A 17,902-nucleotide genomic window follows, 5' to 3' on the forward strand; every position below is an offset into this window, starting at 1 on the left:
TGCATGCATGGATAGGATTTTTTGAGTGTTACATTTACTATACAAAATTAGTATCATAAAGTGGCCAGCGCGTAGAAATGAAAGGAAAAATTAGTTTTGGAAAGTAAATATAGGATTCAAAAATAATTTAAATCTAAATTAGGACTACTAACGATGACGAAAACACAGCAAGGTGATTTTTTGAAAATACAGAAAAGGCGTCATCTATTACTGGAGTAGATATTATTATATTATATTAGATATTATTAATATATTATTAAGCACTGTCAATATTACCAATCGGTCAACTTTTGGAAGAACCACAAGAAACTAGAAATAAGGATATAAAAAAATATAAATAAGGATTTTCAAGAAAATGCTTTAGAATAAAAATGTAGAGGATATTTTCAATAGACTTTTAGTTATTTTTGATACATTTATATCCAGTTTTAGGCAACTACCGTAAAAAAAATTAAAAATATTCATTCAGAAGTATTGGAAATGATTTTTCTTCCAGATGTTAACATTAAAACCATAAAAACAATAGAAACAGTGTCAAATATTAGTAGTGAAAATGAAGTGAAATGAATTTTACTTGTTTTGACAAAATTAAATTTAGTTAATGTTGTCTGATTTTGATTCTAAAAAAAAATTTGAATTCAGCATACAAATGACTGTAGATCGTACGGAACAATTTCTGTTTTTAATTTTAAGTATGATTTATGAAAACTCATATTTTTCATTTTTTTATTACAGTTTACAATAATATAAGATTTAATTTTTTCAATATTTCGTATCATCTATTGACAGTTTTCTGTTTAGTTAAATTTTTTTTTAGAATTAAAATCGGACAACATAAATAACTTTAACTTTATCAAAACTTAAGGTCTTTTGAGCTAAATTTACAGCTGTCGCGAGCAGTTTTTCTACTAACAGGCAAATCGTTTATACATTTTATCATTTCATTTTTATTAGTAAAATCTTGTAACAAAATGTTGGGCGCCTTTAAACAAATTTCTTTTAAGTATTCTCTGTCAATAAGTGGCTAACCATGCTGCAATATGACAGATAAAAACTAGTGGCTGATAAATTATTATATTGTTTAATTGACTTCTAAAAAATTTTGCTTTTTGAGAAATCAATTTCAGTAGCGCTGCGTGAATAAAATATACAGGGACACTTTTAACTTTTGTTCAACTATTAGCTTTATATACATTTTTACTTGAAATATTAGTATTTTATTTAACACATGTATTTATGTCGTAACTTAGCTAAATAATTCCAATTATTGTTAATTATATTTTTGTTAGATAATTATTCAACTTTATTGTAAGTAAATAGTTTAAACAACTGAAAAAATATTGCATCGTTTCTCATATTTTTATATAACTTATATATATTATAAATTAAATTCGAATTTCAATTAATTAATATTCATTTTACAGATACAATTACAACTGATAAATTAACAAACTGAAATTTACGGGTATATTTTCCGAGTAATAACTCATCTAATATATAAAGTTTTTATTCAATATTTTTAATTTTTAATAAAAACACGGCAAGTTGTAGAATAACGGACTCGGTGGACTGTAACTGCACATGCATCGTGGCCATTTTATAATATATCACCTAAATTCCGCATACAAGGTTTTTTTTTCACGTTAACTTCACACATCATTATTGTATTCATTTTTGTACATAATTTTTAAAAAAAAAAAACAATCAGTATTCTATTAATTGGCCGTCATTATATAATTCTATATTTTTATTTATAAATTCCATATTGGTTTTTTGTTTAGTTCTAAATATTTTATAGTGATATCTTAATAGGTTTATTGATAAATGTGAAGCTCCAGTATTTTCGATGTTTAAACAATTTTATGTCATGCGGACTTTCGGTGTTAAAAATATTTTTAGAATGTGGAGCTACGGTACGTTAATTTTTTTGACCGTGGGGAATTATGGTGCATATTATGCCAATTATGGATTTACAAAATAATTTTATTTGTGCGGAGTTATGGTGTGGGGTGATTGTAAACTCCGCCAGAATATCGGATTAGTTAAAAAGTTAATAAAATATCTAATGTAAACTCCGCCAGTTTACAGATTATTCAATTCTAAATTAAATGTTGATTATTCGATTATAAATCGATTATTCTATCAATAAACAATTATTCGATTATTAATCGATTATTCTATCAAATAATTATTCGATTATTCGATTATAATCGAATATTATTTAAATAATCGATTATTCCAGGGAAAAAAATAATCGCACAATCCTAATCCAGATTTCCCTTACCAAAATAAAACCTTCATATTTGATTTTTTTTTAATATTTTATGCTTACTTTACAACAAAAATTGTTGTCGTTATATAATAATTATAGTTGCCCTTAAAAGAACCGGTCCATCAGGAAAATCACCGATTTCCCAATAGGCCAATCTGCCCATGATAACAACAGAATTTTATAACGTCACAGATGTGTTTTTGTTTGATATAAAACAGATTTTGTTAAAACCTTATCTAATTAACTTTTTATTATTATTAGTCACATAATTTGTTTTTCTTTTTTAAACGATGATTTTTTTTTTTTTACTATAGTTTAAAACTGAATCTCGTGTGATATATTTGTTTGAATAATTTTTTAGTAGATACCAATTAGTAGTACATACCAATTGAGAATATTTTTCTTTTCAACATTAAGTCACTTGAAAGAATTCAATCGAACAGGCTTTACATTTTTGGTAAATGGATCAAACATTTAACCTGCTCCAGAGACCTAAATAATCAGGTAATCATAAATGTTGAATTTTATTACTTTTTTATGATATATTAAATCCGACAATCTATTTATTTGTGTATTATGTGTTCATACATTTCAATTATATCGCTAATATCTGTACGGTAACACGAAATTATAGTTAATAATTTGTTTGTTACAAGTCAAACTTCAATGATCATATATCGTATGTTAAGAAAATTCCTACAATATGATTTGTTGATGTGACTAACAAAAAATTGTTTGTTGGAAACAAGGTTGTACATGACTAAAACACGTGCAGTGATTCGTATGTATGTGTTGTTATATATATTTTTTTTATATTCTAATATGTTTTGAACTAACCGAAATTACATATTTTTTTGACATACACATAACAACAGTAATGATTAAAGACTCTTAATTATAATATTAATATAGAGTGTATTATGTTTTCATTGTTATAGTTCAAATAGAAATAAACTAATATGATATTGATGCCTTTCAAATATTTCAGTCACATTATTATACATAAGTAAAAAATAATTAAATTTTTTCTTTAATGTGAAACCCAACCATACGTTATGGAAGAGAACTTATTAACTTATTATAACACAAGACTTTTTATTTAGTTATTGCTAGGGCTATAATTTATATACATTTGCATGATTTTTCCTTAAATTCAAATTGATTGGTGTTCAGCATATCCGCGATTTGGCTTTTGTATATTAAATAAAACCATTTTTTTTTTTTTTCGTATTTTTGCATATTTCGAACAAAATGCATATAATTGCATGTTTATAGATTTGAGAATTTTGTTAATTTGTTAATTTTTAAACATACATTTTCAATTTTTTATAATATTTTTAATTTAAAATGGTGTTTAACTTATAAGGCCCGTTTCACAGCCGCACGTATCGTCTGTGACGTTTTCGAATTACATTATTTAAGTTTTTAAGCACCGAACAGACAAGGACGAGTATGAACTTAAAAAACGTAAGCTGAAAAATATCTCGTATGAACGTTCGACTGTGAAACGGACTTAAAAATATTTTTCAAAGCCCGGATCGGCCCTGATGATCGTTTTATCACAATAATTGCATTTTTGTTCAAGTTTTTTACATTCTGAAAAAACCCGGTCCAAACCGTAATAAATTTAAAAAATTAAAAACCCGGCCAAGTCTGTGTTTTGCTTAAAAAAAGCACAATAATAAAAAGTTATGATAAATAATAATTTTAAAAATAATAATAATTTGTTTTTGCGTATTTTGGTAAATAAAATACATATTATAAAATTTTATATTCCATGTAAATCCTAACCCTAGTTATTACTATGGTAAAATATGCATTCAATTTTGCACTGAAAAATACAAAAATATGCATTTTTATGCATTAAAAATCTTAAATTGTGCATAAAAAAAAAAAGCGACTACTGATGTTCACAATATGTAATAATATTACAACATTATGTTGTGATGAAAATAAATTGATAGATTGCAAAGAGCACGTCAATAGGAGGAGGATGGTAGCGGTGCGCAATTACATATTTTCCGTGTTACTTGTTGTACTACTTTTAACTTATAAAACCCAGTATCGTACAAAAATAAAAATAATTGATCAAATACTAAGATTTTGTTAATATGTTAGGAAGAGTGTAAGAACAAGAATGAATTTAAGCATTTATTGTTCTCATTTTTTTTTTAACTTCCAAGAAAAACGATTTTGCTGAAATGACATGAAATAATATGCGCTAATAACTCCAAAAAATCAACTATATACCAATACACCCAAAACATACAATAACATGCACTATTAAACTTTACATTTGTACTACCTTTGTAATGAAATGGATTTGTATCTCATTTTGCATGTTTTTCTATGTAGCAAAAAAAAACATGCAAACATGCAAACTTACGAGCCCATATTGTAGATATAATACATATTTATTTGGTATTTCACAAAGAATGAAAATATATTTGTTTAACTATTTTTTTTAATAATATCTCAAATTCCAACTTGTGATGTGCCATATTTTAGTTTTCAATAATATAATTTTTTTAAATATAGATTTTTAGAATTTACTTATTAACTTTTAATAAATAAATATTTTTATTTTTACATATTTCACATATTTTCATACATATTTTATCATTTTTTCGTGCATATTTTACCTTTTTTTACTCCTATAACTTATAAACCCTAATCATAACAAAATATATCATGAGTGGATCGTTAATAATAATATGAATACCGATAGAATAATAAAAAATATTGTAATATACTTAATAGTTAATAAATAATAATAAGATTTTCATATTATTATTTATTAAATAAACTAAATAGATTAAATTAAGTATAAGCTAAACAGATTAATGATGAACATTAATATGTACGTATTTATATATGTATTTTATACTTAACAGTGTTATTCCATGTACACGATATAAAGTTAGAACAAAAAATTAATAAACTACTCTATATAGGTAGGAAAAAAGGTATTGAAGTTACGTTACCAAACGTATATTTTTCTAAACATTAAAAATTGACGGTCAAAAAGACCGAAGCCTCTAATGACGGGTTAAATTGGCTGAATATAAAATACCGAATATTGGCCGAATATCAAGTACCGAAAAGTAAAATTGTATTCTTAACTGAATATTAATACAATTCACTTAATAATAGAGTGTAAATTAATTTCAAAATATTGACCGAATAAGCCGGATATCAAGTACCTACCGAATACTCGGTCCACCCCTGATTATAATATGTATAAGTCATAATTTAATTGTTTAACTTAGCCATTTTCAGTCACGGTTATAATAATTTAAATAGTCTTATCGGACGTACGTTGAAGAAAATTATCATACTATTTGTCTTGTACAAATTATAATTATATATATGCGATTCAAATGATCATTTTATTATACATTCGAAAATTGAATACGGAAAACTGTAATGATATTAGGCTCCTGTTTTTCAGTTTTATTGACCTTAGAAACGCTATTCGAGTTAATTAATTATTATAATATGCGTAGAACAATAATAATTGTTGTTTACACAAGTAAAGTATAATAAATTAATTGTACATCACATAAAACGTGACATTTGTTACCATTATTTGGGTACTTTGTAGTCTAATGTTTCCGTGTATACTATTTTTAATAGCATTATAATTTTTAATTTTTGTTAATTGTTTTAATTAACTGTCATTCGAAGGTCGTACTTATTACTTTATAAATTATTTAAAGCTACGGAGAGTGTGCAGATAAGAGAACAACATTGAAGTCTTCACTTGACAAAAATGGAAGTGTTACCAGCAGCTATTTTTCTGACCGTTTTGGCTATCGTACTGACAGATTGTAATGCCGTGAGTACATAGTTTTTTTTTTTTTTTATTATTTCCAAATGCATCGGTATACAGGTAAATCGAAATTTCACTGTACATTTTAAGACAGATATTTTTATTTCTGTCTATGATTTTTAAATCACAAAGAATAAATCGCGGGAATCAATGCATTTTCTAATACATAGTAAAAATGTATAACAAACTTACGTAATATATCTAACAAAAGTAGTGATTCGAGTTAGGACTATTACAGACGTGGAAATAAATTCAAACGTATTTATATATACAGTGTACTACAGTGTTTCTCGATTATCCGCGGAATAAGGTGGCGTGGCATCTACGGGTAAGCGAATTCCGCGGGTAATCAGCTGAATTCAAATTGAAACGAAAATTCAATAATCAAATTATTAAAATAATTCACTATTGTTATATTGTATAGCATTTATTGAAATACGCTATTTAAAAATGCTAATGGTATGACGTAAAATTGTCTTCAAAAGTAGATTAACTATTTCTTTTATCGGAATTTTTTTCATTATTTTTCAATTGATGTAGCTCGGTTCGATAAATAAATATATAGCGTCTAAAAGTAATGAAAAATATATTTGCTAAATAAACAATATTGTACGCTATAAATTTGTTACCCATTAAAATAATAAAATGTAAAATAGTTACTCTATCCTATGTACCAGATTTTTGTTATAAGTACACTGACATAAAATTGTAATTGTGATATACCGTTGATGATTTTTTTAAATTGTATATACAATGATCTATAAAAAACACATCATAATTAAATAGTATATTATTTTTATTCGGTAATAAATAGAAAAATTAAACAAATAAATATTATATTTTTCTTATTATTATTACCAAAATCAATTTTAAATATTCTCTACAACTGAAGAAGCCTACTTACGTAATACTACGTATCTTATATTTTATAGATTTAAATATTTTAATTCGTTCAAAATTATTTAAAGATTGGTATAAGCATTATGGTAAAGTAGATTTATTATTTTAACGTTTAGTATTTATCCGAGGCGGCTATTAAGAAAACACAACTAATGTTGAAAAACGTTTGCTCCAAGAAATATCCAGTGGATGAAGGTATTTATTATACCAATTATTTAAAACATATTTTATGTATAAACTAATATGATAATTATAAATTATTGATGCGTATTATAGAAACATTAACCAAGGTCAAGAGTGGAGTGTTTCCTGAAGACAACAATAACCTAAAAGTAAGATATTTTTAATATTTTAATATTTTTTAGTTATATACGAAACAATATAATACGCTATATGGTTTCAGTGTTACTTCGGCTGTACTATGAAAACTATGCAGTTGGTAAGTAATTTAGTCAAATTATCTATTCTCATACTTATATATAGTTCATAGTTCATCCATAAATTCCTCGATTACGACTCTTAGTATTCGATTCCAAAATGGTTAAATTTCTAACGTATTATTTTGCTATAACCTTTTCTTCTGCATTTCATTAAAATTACATGGTAAAAATGTACATTATGAAAACTGTTATGAATAACCAAACAAGTATTTTATATTCTAGTACATGTAAATGTGTAAGTAATATCAATTTTAGTATTTCATACATCTAGACACATAAATAGGTGTTTGTTTTAAAGGAAGAGGGCGATTAACTTTATTCAAAATGATTAGGACTTAAAATTAAATAATGTACATTAAAGTGGTATACACCATTTATCTTATATCATGGTTACTACAATATGGTATTATGGGAAAAATTGCTCCTACCGACCTTCCCCTAAATTGCGTATACATCCTAGCATATTAATACTCGATCAAATAATTTCACTTAATTTTTGATATGCCAACAATATTACAGTAATCTGCACAAACATATTATTGGGTAAAACACGATTCCGTACAATTTTACCTGATTTTACCACGATTGCGTACGAAATTTTAAACGTTGATGCTAATTTTCATACCTGTATTGGTGTATATCACATGTCTATACGAGACAACTTAAAAAAGTTAATAAATACTTTTGTTGTTTTGTTGTTTTTATTATCTATGTTTATTGTTAATGATATCAAATATATCAGATAAAACGAAATTTCATTTTTTCCATTACATTATACGGTATTTTCCGAGTTTTAGTAAAAGTAGTAGGTAATAGATGTCAGGGAATCCAAATTTAAGCATTTTCAAATAATTTATTAACAATAATTTTACTCACATAAAAATGTCGATTTTATTTGTTTATTAATTACTTTTCTTTTATTTAGTTATTCTAATTTAATTTATTATTTTATTATTAATTTTCATTATGAATTATTATAGCACTTTTAAACTTATTGTTTATTTTTATTTTTTTGTTGAATTTTTTAATTTTTGATTTTTGATTTTTTCTTATCTCTTAATATTCTTACTATTATTGACAAATTCGACAACGTTGCATACAATTTCATACGCAATCTTGTTTATTTATTTTTTTTATTCACCTTTTTGTTACTCATCTACAACTCATCTACAAATATTCGCAATCGTGTTGCTAAAAAGGACAAATGTACCCAATCGTGTTCTACTCATATTATTATGAATATATATATATATACGCAATACATTCTATCATTTTTAGATCAATTCGAATGGACTTATTGAAAAACAAACATTTAAAGATAAGATGTCAATGATAGCACCGCCGGCCGTACTTAGCATTTTGATGCCTGCTATCGATGAGTGTGCAGGAAAAGGTAACCGTGCATCGTTCGTAACTATAATATTCATTAATCGTTACACACTGTATAAACATAAACAAATTGATTTAGACAAGGAAGAACTCTGTCAGACTTCATTCAACTTCGTGAAATGTTCGTACGCCGTCAATCCCAAAGTAAGTATAAATTAATATTGCTTACTGATAATTCATTTACGGTTACGCGCATTCGATTCAACAACATTTTTGTGAAAATATAAAAAATATTATATAATTTTAATTCCTACTTCAAACGTATCACAAAAAAAATACTAGAGCTACTAATGGTTTTTTTTTATAAAAATATTATTATTCTACTCTGCAAATGAACCACCTACTTGTGAAATGACGTACGTCAATAAAAGGTAATTCGAAGTAAATATTAAAATTATTTTTTTTCCATTACCAATGATACAAGGTGAATAAACCGAAAGATTTAATAGAAAGAACTCAATAAAATACACAATTTAGAAAAAAAAACTACGTTCAAGCCGAAGGGGATGTATATAGAGTTTCTGGATTTACGTTGCTTCACAATAAAGGATTCTTCATGGAGTAAATGCGTGGCTGAATCACTAAAGGTTCACAAAAGTTGACATTTATTTTCAATAACTAACTGAATCAGTGGTGCACACTCAAAAATGAATAGAGGTAGCATATTGCATGGAAAAATAACACCCACCCACTAAATCACTTTCAAAAACAGACCCGCGGGGGCTTCGCCCCCACACGCCCCTAACAAGAATTCTCTAAACTTGTTCAAGATTTAATAATAAAGTATTAAATTTTAATAAAATAAAATACAGGTTCTCGGTAGCTATTAGTTTTTATTGATTATTGTAAGTCTTAATAATTATGCACACTTGGTGTAAACATAAAATTTAAATTAATATAATAAAGCCTTTTGCAATAAGCTACTATTATTTTCAAATGTATTAATTACAGTATCTGTGTCAAATTTAATATCATTTTCACATGATAGTAACATTAAATTTTCTAATCGGCTTTCACACATGGTACTACGAAGTTTGTTTTTAATAATTGTCAATTTAGAAAACGTTCTTTCTGGTGTAGAACTAGCAACCGGTAATGTTACAGCAATTTTCAAAGCTATACTTAAGACAGGAAATACAGACTGCAACCTACTTATTTTAACTACCTTCAATACAGTAGATAAACTGAATCTATTTAAAGGCAGCTTGGTGAAAGAAACATCTTTTAACTGGTCTTGAGTATCCTGACAATCCTGGGGCCAGGAGGACCACCCACCCACCCAATTTTTCAGAGATAGCAGCTGCTACCCTTGAACCCTCCAGTGTGCGCCACTGAACTGAATGGTGGCACCCTTCTGTCTAAATATCCTATCATAATACAAATTTAGAGTAAATCAATACCAATGTCTCAATAAAATACCATATCAAATAAAATACTTTTAAATAGGTATATATTTTATATGCTACTAAATAATGCAAAAAATTATACAATATTACATTTATTTTTTGTATAATTTTATTTATTTATCATTCATAAATAATTTTCCATCCAGAATGAGAAAAAAATCGATTTGTTTTTATTTAAAATCACCGTAAAAATGTTCCACCACCTTAAAAATTTCAGAGAAGCTATTGCCTCCATGAACCATCTCTTAAATATGGACCTGATAATATAAATTTAGTTTTATAAAATAATGAATAGTATAATATAACTCCAAAGTTAAATATTTTAATCTAATGTTAACTGCTTTCATTTTTTTGCATTGATTAACGAGCTATCTACATATTTTCAGTTTTTTTTTTTTTTTTTTTAATTCGTCCAGGACTTGCTTTATTTATCGTTTAGACTGATTATTTAAAGTGTTGCCACAATCTTAAAATAGATTTTTTTTTTAAATATTCTCATGTCTGTCTATTTTTAGTTAACACATTCTACGCTTGATTTCAATCTTTATTATTTTGTTAAAATAAGTGCAATATTAATTAAAACGCATTCTCTATTGCATTCTTTGAATCTGAATTATCATAATGTTTTCATATTTATCTCAATTATTTGTAATAAATTACTATTTTTATTTTTACATTTAGTGTCAAAGTCGTCTGATAACAATTTTGTTTATGTCTTTACGGTACGATATTATGCATGTTTTTTATTCGGAATATTTGAAGCAGTAGTAATAGAACAATAATAATTGTAGAGTTTCGGGTCGAAGTTTAAATTTGAGGTTTCAACAATACAGTTTATGATTATAATGTTTTTTTTCTTCTAATTTTTTGATAGGTCTCAAAATTAAACAAATAAGTTCAATAAAGAATCAATAATTCTAATAACTGTTGTAATAGCTTTAGAATATATGTCGAACAAAAAAAAAAATTATAATACTTACATAGGTATAATATAATAAAATATGTAAATATAACTAACGTTCAGATGTTTATGAAATTGCATTTTTTTCTATTGTTCAATTTAATTCGATATAAATGTGATTTGTGTTCTACTAAATCAAATAATACTATTTTTGTTTTGTATATTTTATGGTTTTATATTTAAATGCATATTTTTGAGATTTTAAGTATATTAATGCATATTTTAGTACATTTACAAATTTTTTTTAAAACAATTTAAATTATTAGGTAGTTAAATAATGAATTATCGACACGTATATTGTTTGTCCCAAGTACTTTTAGATTCAAGTTTGATCGAATTAAAAAGCCATTGTATCATAATCTTTATATCTATCTTTCATGTTGTAAATTTGTTAATTACCTATTTAATATTAAAAAAAAAATATAAAATATAAAAATAACAACTAATAAAAATTATATTTATATTTACAACTTATGATAAATGTTTAATACTTAGGGTAAACTCTGCATATTTTGGGTTTTTTTTTAGCTAAAATACATAGTTAAAGTTTTTTTGTGCATAAGCATAATTCATAGATTTATTTGTATCCCCATTAAAAGTGAATAATTGGTTTAATTATTGGTTTCAAAGTGAATAAAATTAACAAAAACTTCATAAATATAATTAGTGTAATAAGTAGTGTAATCATCAGTTATGGAAAAACATGAAAAAATCAGAAAACAATCATAAAAAAATATTGTGATACCCATGCATTGGTTTTAGCATTATAAATAAATTTATCCAATTTATCTGAAATTATATTTACCAGGTATTTGCCCATCATTATATACACATCAGCAGTTTTTCGATTTTCGGCGTATACCTAACGTAAAATATTATTTTACGGGTATAGGCTTCTAAAATAACTCAAAAACAAAAAAACTAATAATAATTTAATAGTTCATTGGAAAACATTGTTATGAAACTTGAAATTGATTGAAATATTTAGCTGTTGAAAATTATAGAGTACGCTGTGTTTAATGTATTTTGTTAACTGTAGTAAATAACATTGAATAAAATAGTATGGAATATGAACATTGAGCCCATGGTTCTTAAATCTGCATCTTGCAATTTATAACATGCTACAAATGTATAGTTTTAATAGAGTTATAAACATATAGTTACAAAGGATTAATTACATTTTTTCGAACGTAATGAGAGAGAAAAAATTGTCGAGTGAAACAAGAAAATTTATATTAGAATTAATATCCATATTTTTTTAGTGCTTATACCCACAAATATATTTACCAATACACCACTGATTAAAGGTAATATATATATATATATATATATATATATATATTATATAATATTTAAAATATGTAATGTTATTTTACTTGTACATTTTGAGCCTAAATTAAAGAAAAAATTGAGTCCCCCCCCTCTAGAAGTAAGTCTAAATACGCCCCTGGTTAGCACTATATTGGATGGCCATTTTCTAATAAAACATCCAACAGTATTACATGTAATGACTCACATTATTTACCAAATTTAATTTAATTTTTATAAACATTTTTTTCAGACTTTAGAATATTTGCCGGTGTAATGGTCTTCGCGACCACAGATGGTTCTGGGTGTTACGAAAAAAAACACGTGACATTATAACATACAGCAACCGTACAGAAAAACATATTTCACTTATAAATATTTATTGATTTATAATTATACATATTTTATTTTTCTTTAGTACAAAGTTGTATTTTTTTTTCATACATTTATAGATATAAGTATGATATTATTTCTTGTCTGAAGAAATCGGTACATAAAAATATATAATATTATATTTGATCACAATAATGTTTTTTTCTCTCTACCAACGCACAAATAGTATATTCTGTATATGATTATTTTTTTTCTGGCCCTCTCATTGACCCCACTCTCTCCTCTCCACGGCCAAAATTCGATGTATATTTTATAGTCTCTAATAAAATCGGTCTACACTGCACTGGATTTATTACACAAATTACACAATTATATATATATATAAATGTATGATATAATATATGTAATTCGATGTGCTACCCGCTGGCGATAACTTATTAACCTCATTTAATATGTACACTAATAAATGGTACATAGATGATTCACACAATCGCAGACTCCAAAGTCTGTCTGTCTAGTGCATATATATATATATATATATATATATAATATAAAGTTTCATTTCGTTTTTTTTTTCTTTGCGCGCATAATATTATCAACATACTCATACGCGAGCTCGTACGCGCATGCAGTTCTCGTCTGACAGTAGTGCAGTATCATTGTATCAATCGGCTCGCCGTCCGTTGCAGTTATCCCGGTCAGTGTGCTTTATAACTATGACTTTGTCAAAAGTTCTCATATTATTACCACTGTTCGTCGGTCTTTTAATGTTGAGCCCGTACTTCGTGTCCGTAAGTATAATAATATACGTGTGAACTGAATACACTCGCCCAACTGTACAGAAACCACTATGTAATGTTAATTGAAAATCATACTTATACGGGACTCGAGTGATCCTTAGCCGTCGAGAGAGTGCAGGAGAATTTTATCATCAGATTTCGACCGAAAACGTTGTGGTTTTACGATAATGTTTGTTTTGTTTTTCTTCAAACAAACATTATTCGAGTTGAAACACCAGAATTTCATAGGAGGTTGATTTGAAAACCAAACACGGATAAGGCTTAAAACGTGTCATATTTAAATTTGCTCGTAGTAGATGCTGTAGTAGTAGATTAAAGCATAATCAAATGCATATTTTTAATTTTTCATGTTCGTACTATTTTCTTATATCAAGCATTTTATTTTATTAAATAGATATTTATAACCTTACCAACATATTTATATGTTATATTTTGTTTAAAAATAAATAGGATATTATATCACGTGTAAAGGATCAAGAAATCTAGTCATCATTAAGAGTAGTCTCGTAAACTACGCTAACCGTAAATACTGATAACTATTTTTCAGAATATTAATATTTTCTGTAATCGAATATTTGGTTGATTCATTATCAAGCCATATACTTATTTAATGATACTATCGATACTATAATAATGAGTGTATAAATTTCCCTTAAAATTTTACATCGGGTATTGCTCAGAAACATTTTTCATATATGAAATAGCGGTTCAATGATTTTTCGCTGGTAATAATATCATACGAACTGTGAAAAAAAATCAAAGAACGGAACAGCGAAGAACCGCGTCTTACCGGCTTTTCGACTTTTCCCGCGAATTCGTAGTGATATAATTTTTTTTATAACTGTAACCCCCGCGTGTCATTTGTATATTATATCTTGTAAGTTATTATATATGTTTAGGGACGATTCACGACGGAACAAATCGATCAGCTCGGAAAAGCGTGCAACGCAAGCGAAGGTAAGAACTGTTTCGTGTACATTAAATTGTTATGACGTGGTTCACGTTTCCAGGGGTATTATTTTAAAAAAATTTTTTGTTGCGAGAAAAACCAAAAAGAAAAAATAGTTCGAGTGGCAGCTGTGCAAAATGTTTGATGCATGCGTGTGGCGTAACGATGGACTCGAAACCTCGTACGTTTCACCAAACCGCTCGCGTGATCACGAGTCCGCGCACGTTGCGATCACTCCATTACGGCGCGCCGATAATCCAGGACGCCCGTATTCCCAGCAATGGGTTTGCCGTTAAATCTATCGGGGTGGCGGAACGTTTGCGCGCACTGGTACGGATGACGTTTGAAAGTGTGCTGCCTACGTTACCCTACGGTTGTGGTTCGTCCTTGCGTAATTTTCCACGACCCCAAATTTAAAATTGTTACACTAGTTGGGTCCCGGATTTTTATAAGTACTACACTAGTTGGGTCCTGAATTATTTTAAGTATACAATAGTTCCTGAATATTTTTTGGTAATAACTACATTATACTAACATTTTCCTTCTCATTTTAACAGACTTAGGGCTGTCTATGATCTATTTAGACCACAGGTATGGTTAAAAATGATTTTTATAGTTTTTTTTTTCTTTTTTAGTTTCTTTTTCATTAAAATATAAATTATTACAACTGTGTTGGTAAAAAATTGATGACTGAAGATAGACTATCAGCATTATGTCTAATTAATGTGTATCATAAAGCAGAGCTTGCGCTAAAGAAATATTAGAGCTATACATCCTGTTTGTTTTACAGAAGTAAAAAAAAATTGATACTCGCTTCGCTCCCATATAATAAATAATACATACTAACATCAATATTAAATACTAATATATTATACGTCATAATGTATATAGATTTTAATAATTGAAATAAAAAATTCCTTTAATCTAATTTTAAAATGATTTCTTTTTCTTTTTTGTATCAACTTATTCATCATGAGTATCATTATATTCAAATTGGTGATGTTGTTTTGTAGCATCTGGAAAAACACCATTGATATAATTTTGTTGCTCAGCCTTTGTTCTAGTAATAACTCTATGTTTTTTGATGTTCATCCATTTTAAAATTGACATATTAGGATCCCAATCATATTAGGGAGGCATATTATAATTAATGTATAAGTATATATTTTCAATTGAAACGTTCATGGCGAACGTAATGGAGACTTTAATAAATTACTTATACCGTAGTATTAATCTTTTTATTTTAATAGATAAATATTTACTATCAATGTTTTAATCATAATTTCTAATAATTCTGGAAAACAAAATAATGCCAAAAGGTACCGATGTTACAAACTCATAAACATTTAGAATTAATTATTAAAAATTCAAATCATATTATTTTTTTTACGAACTGCACATTATGTGCACAACTGTACATTAGTGCGCAAGCTCTGTCATAAAGTAGATATTCTAGATCAAGTAGATCATATTATTGATATTTTTGCCAATTTTAAAAATAGACGACTTGAGTTTGTGTTGTAAAAATTGTTGTATTTTTGTTATAAGATTTTTTAAAATTATAACTTGGGCTCCCCTAACCATGACTCTGGAGCCGGCACTGCATATCATTCAGCAAATTTAATCCTCTATCTGTATTCTTCTTATACATTTTTAAAATCCACCAGCGGCGATCACGTCGAGTCTTTTTATTTTATTTTTTTTTTTTTAATCAATTCATACATTACTATAAAAGCTGCAGCATATACTTGAAGCTGGTCATTCATTATTTATTACAACTTTAAACTATTGTTAAGTTAAATCAATTAAAGACACTTTAATTTAACTTTTAATGTACATAATTTAACATAGGTATGTACTTCTCAAGTATAAATTCAACTCTTGTGTGAATAAGTATAGCACATATTGATTTTGAATACTGTTTGTGTTTTTAAAATGTTTAATAATAATGTAGTCAGGCGAGGACGATCTTCTAATGGCATGTGCTAGTTTCGTGGTCATGAAATCATTAAATATCGCTTGCTATTTCGAGCCAAAAATTGATTTTAAGTTTCGTTAATTTATACTTAGGATTTGACGGGTCCCATTGAATAGGATGCACTTTGTATAATTAATTAGCGTGATACACTGATCGTCAGAAAAATCCATAATTTATAAATTAATATTTAACTATCTATCAATTAATTTACAAATAAATGTAGCACTAAAAAACAGTTGATTATTAAACCCTCAAACACAAGCGAATCTGTTGTGACGGGCCGAATGACGTTCGCACTGAATGTCATTTCTTTTGATTTTACCGCTAACCGATCGAACCGCACCGAAGGCGAACAAATGGTACAAATGGCTGTTTGTTCGCGTTCGGCGTACTGTTTACACTTAATCGTTAGTAAACCGAATTCGCGTTCGTTCGCATTCACGGCCGTAGTGTAAACGCACCTTTACGAGTGCCCATCATTGGCGTAGTGTGATGATAATTTTTTTTTTTTTGAAGGGGGGTTATAGTCTTTTTTTTTGGTGGTATCAACAACGCTCCCGCAACTTCTTGTGAATTACTTTGCATAAGGGCTATAATGATTCAGGTATAACAGAAGTACAGAACATATATTCTACACTATAGAAAAATGTAAAGGAACAAAATATAAAAAAAACTAAAGAAACACATTATTATTTATTAAATAAAATATAAATAAAAAATATACCATACATCATATTATTTTCAAATACATATTTTTTATTTTAATTAAATCTATATAAAAAAAAAAAAAATTTTAAATAGGGAATGATTTATAAATTTATTGTATTGGTTATAATATTAATTAATTAATTTATTATATACAAGGTTTAAATGCCTGCTTTTTTGGGCAAATATACAGGTGCGTGAAGTTAGCGGAAAAATTCGAGCACTAATTTCCGCTACTACATCAGTATTTAGTGCTCAATTAGTGCTGTTGAATGGTGCCATTTTAAAATTAGTGCCAAAACCAATAAAAAGTTACGAGGGGGCTTACCTTTCTCCGCTAACTTCACGTAGCGGGCTGACTATCAGCACCAAAATCCGCTATAATACCAATATTTAGTGCTCAATTAGTGCTGTTTAATGGTGACATTTTCAAAATTAGTGCCAAGACCAATAAAAAGTTACGGGGGGCTTACCTTTCCCTGCTAACTTCACGTAGCGGGCTGACTATCAGCACAAAAATCCGCTATAATACCAATATTTAGTACTCAATTAGTGCTGTTTAATGGTGCCATTTTCAAAATTAGTACCAAGACCAATAAAAAGTTACGGGGGGGGGGGGCTTACCTTTC

General features: G+C 27.3%; 2 protein-coding genes across 2 annotated transcripts in view; both read left to right on the plus strand.

Moving 5' to 3' along the window:
* The first annotated feature begins 2,579 nt into the window (after positions 1-2,579).
* Positions 2,580-12,924, plus strand: LOC112691344. Its single transcript, XM_025565522.1, has 8 exons — positions 2,580-2,776; positions 5,992-6,110; positions 7,121-7,199; positions 7,281-7,336; positions 7,408-7,443; positions 8,723-8,837; positions 8,913-8,977; positions 12,762-12,924. The coding sequence occupies exons 2-8, from the start codon at positions 6,045-6,047 to the stop codon at positions 12,783-12,785; spliced, it is 441 nt and encodes a 146-aa protein (XP_025421307.1). The 5' UTR covers positions 2,580-2,776; positions 5,992-6,044; the 3' UTR covers positions 12,786-12,924.
* Positions 12,925-13,426: 502 nt separating this feature from the next.
* The window catches only part of LOC112691341, an 18,161-nt gene continuing 13,685 nt past the window's right edge, over positions 13,427-17,902 (plus strand). Inside the window, exons 1-2 of the mRNA XM_025565519.1 lie at positions 13,427-13,632; positions 14,541-14,598. Coding sequence (XP_025421304.1) covers positions 13,468-13,632; positions 14,541-14,598 — 223 coding nt within the window. The 5' untranslated portion in view covers positions 13,427-13,467. The remainder of the gene's footprint in view (positions 13,633-14,540; positions 14,599-17,902) is intronic.

The sequence above is a fragment of the Sipha flava genome, unplaced genomic scaffold (genome assembly GCF_003268045.1).
Source record: "Sipha flava isolate LNK unplaced genomic scaffold, YSA_version1 604_pilon_pilon, whole genome shotgun sequence".
NCBI classification, from domain to species: domain Eukaryota; kingdom Metazoa; phylum Arthropoda; class Insecta; order Hemiptera; family Aphididae; genus Sipha; species Sipha flava.

Excerpts from the sequence above, each read along its gene's own strand:
- LOC112691344 (XM_025565522.1), top strand. The coding sequence starts at position 6,045 with ATGGAAGTGTTACCAGCAGCTATTTTTCTGACCGTTTTGGCTATCGTA. Across the intron at positions 7,200-7,280 it reads GAAATATCCAGTGGATGAAG|AAACATTAACCAAGGTCAAG; the intron begins GTATTTATTATA and ends TGCGTATTATAG. Across the intron at positions 8,838-8,912 it reads CGATGAGTGTGCAGGAAAAG|ACAAGGAAGAACTCTGTCAG; the intron begins GTAACCGTGCAT and ends AAATTGATTTAG.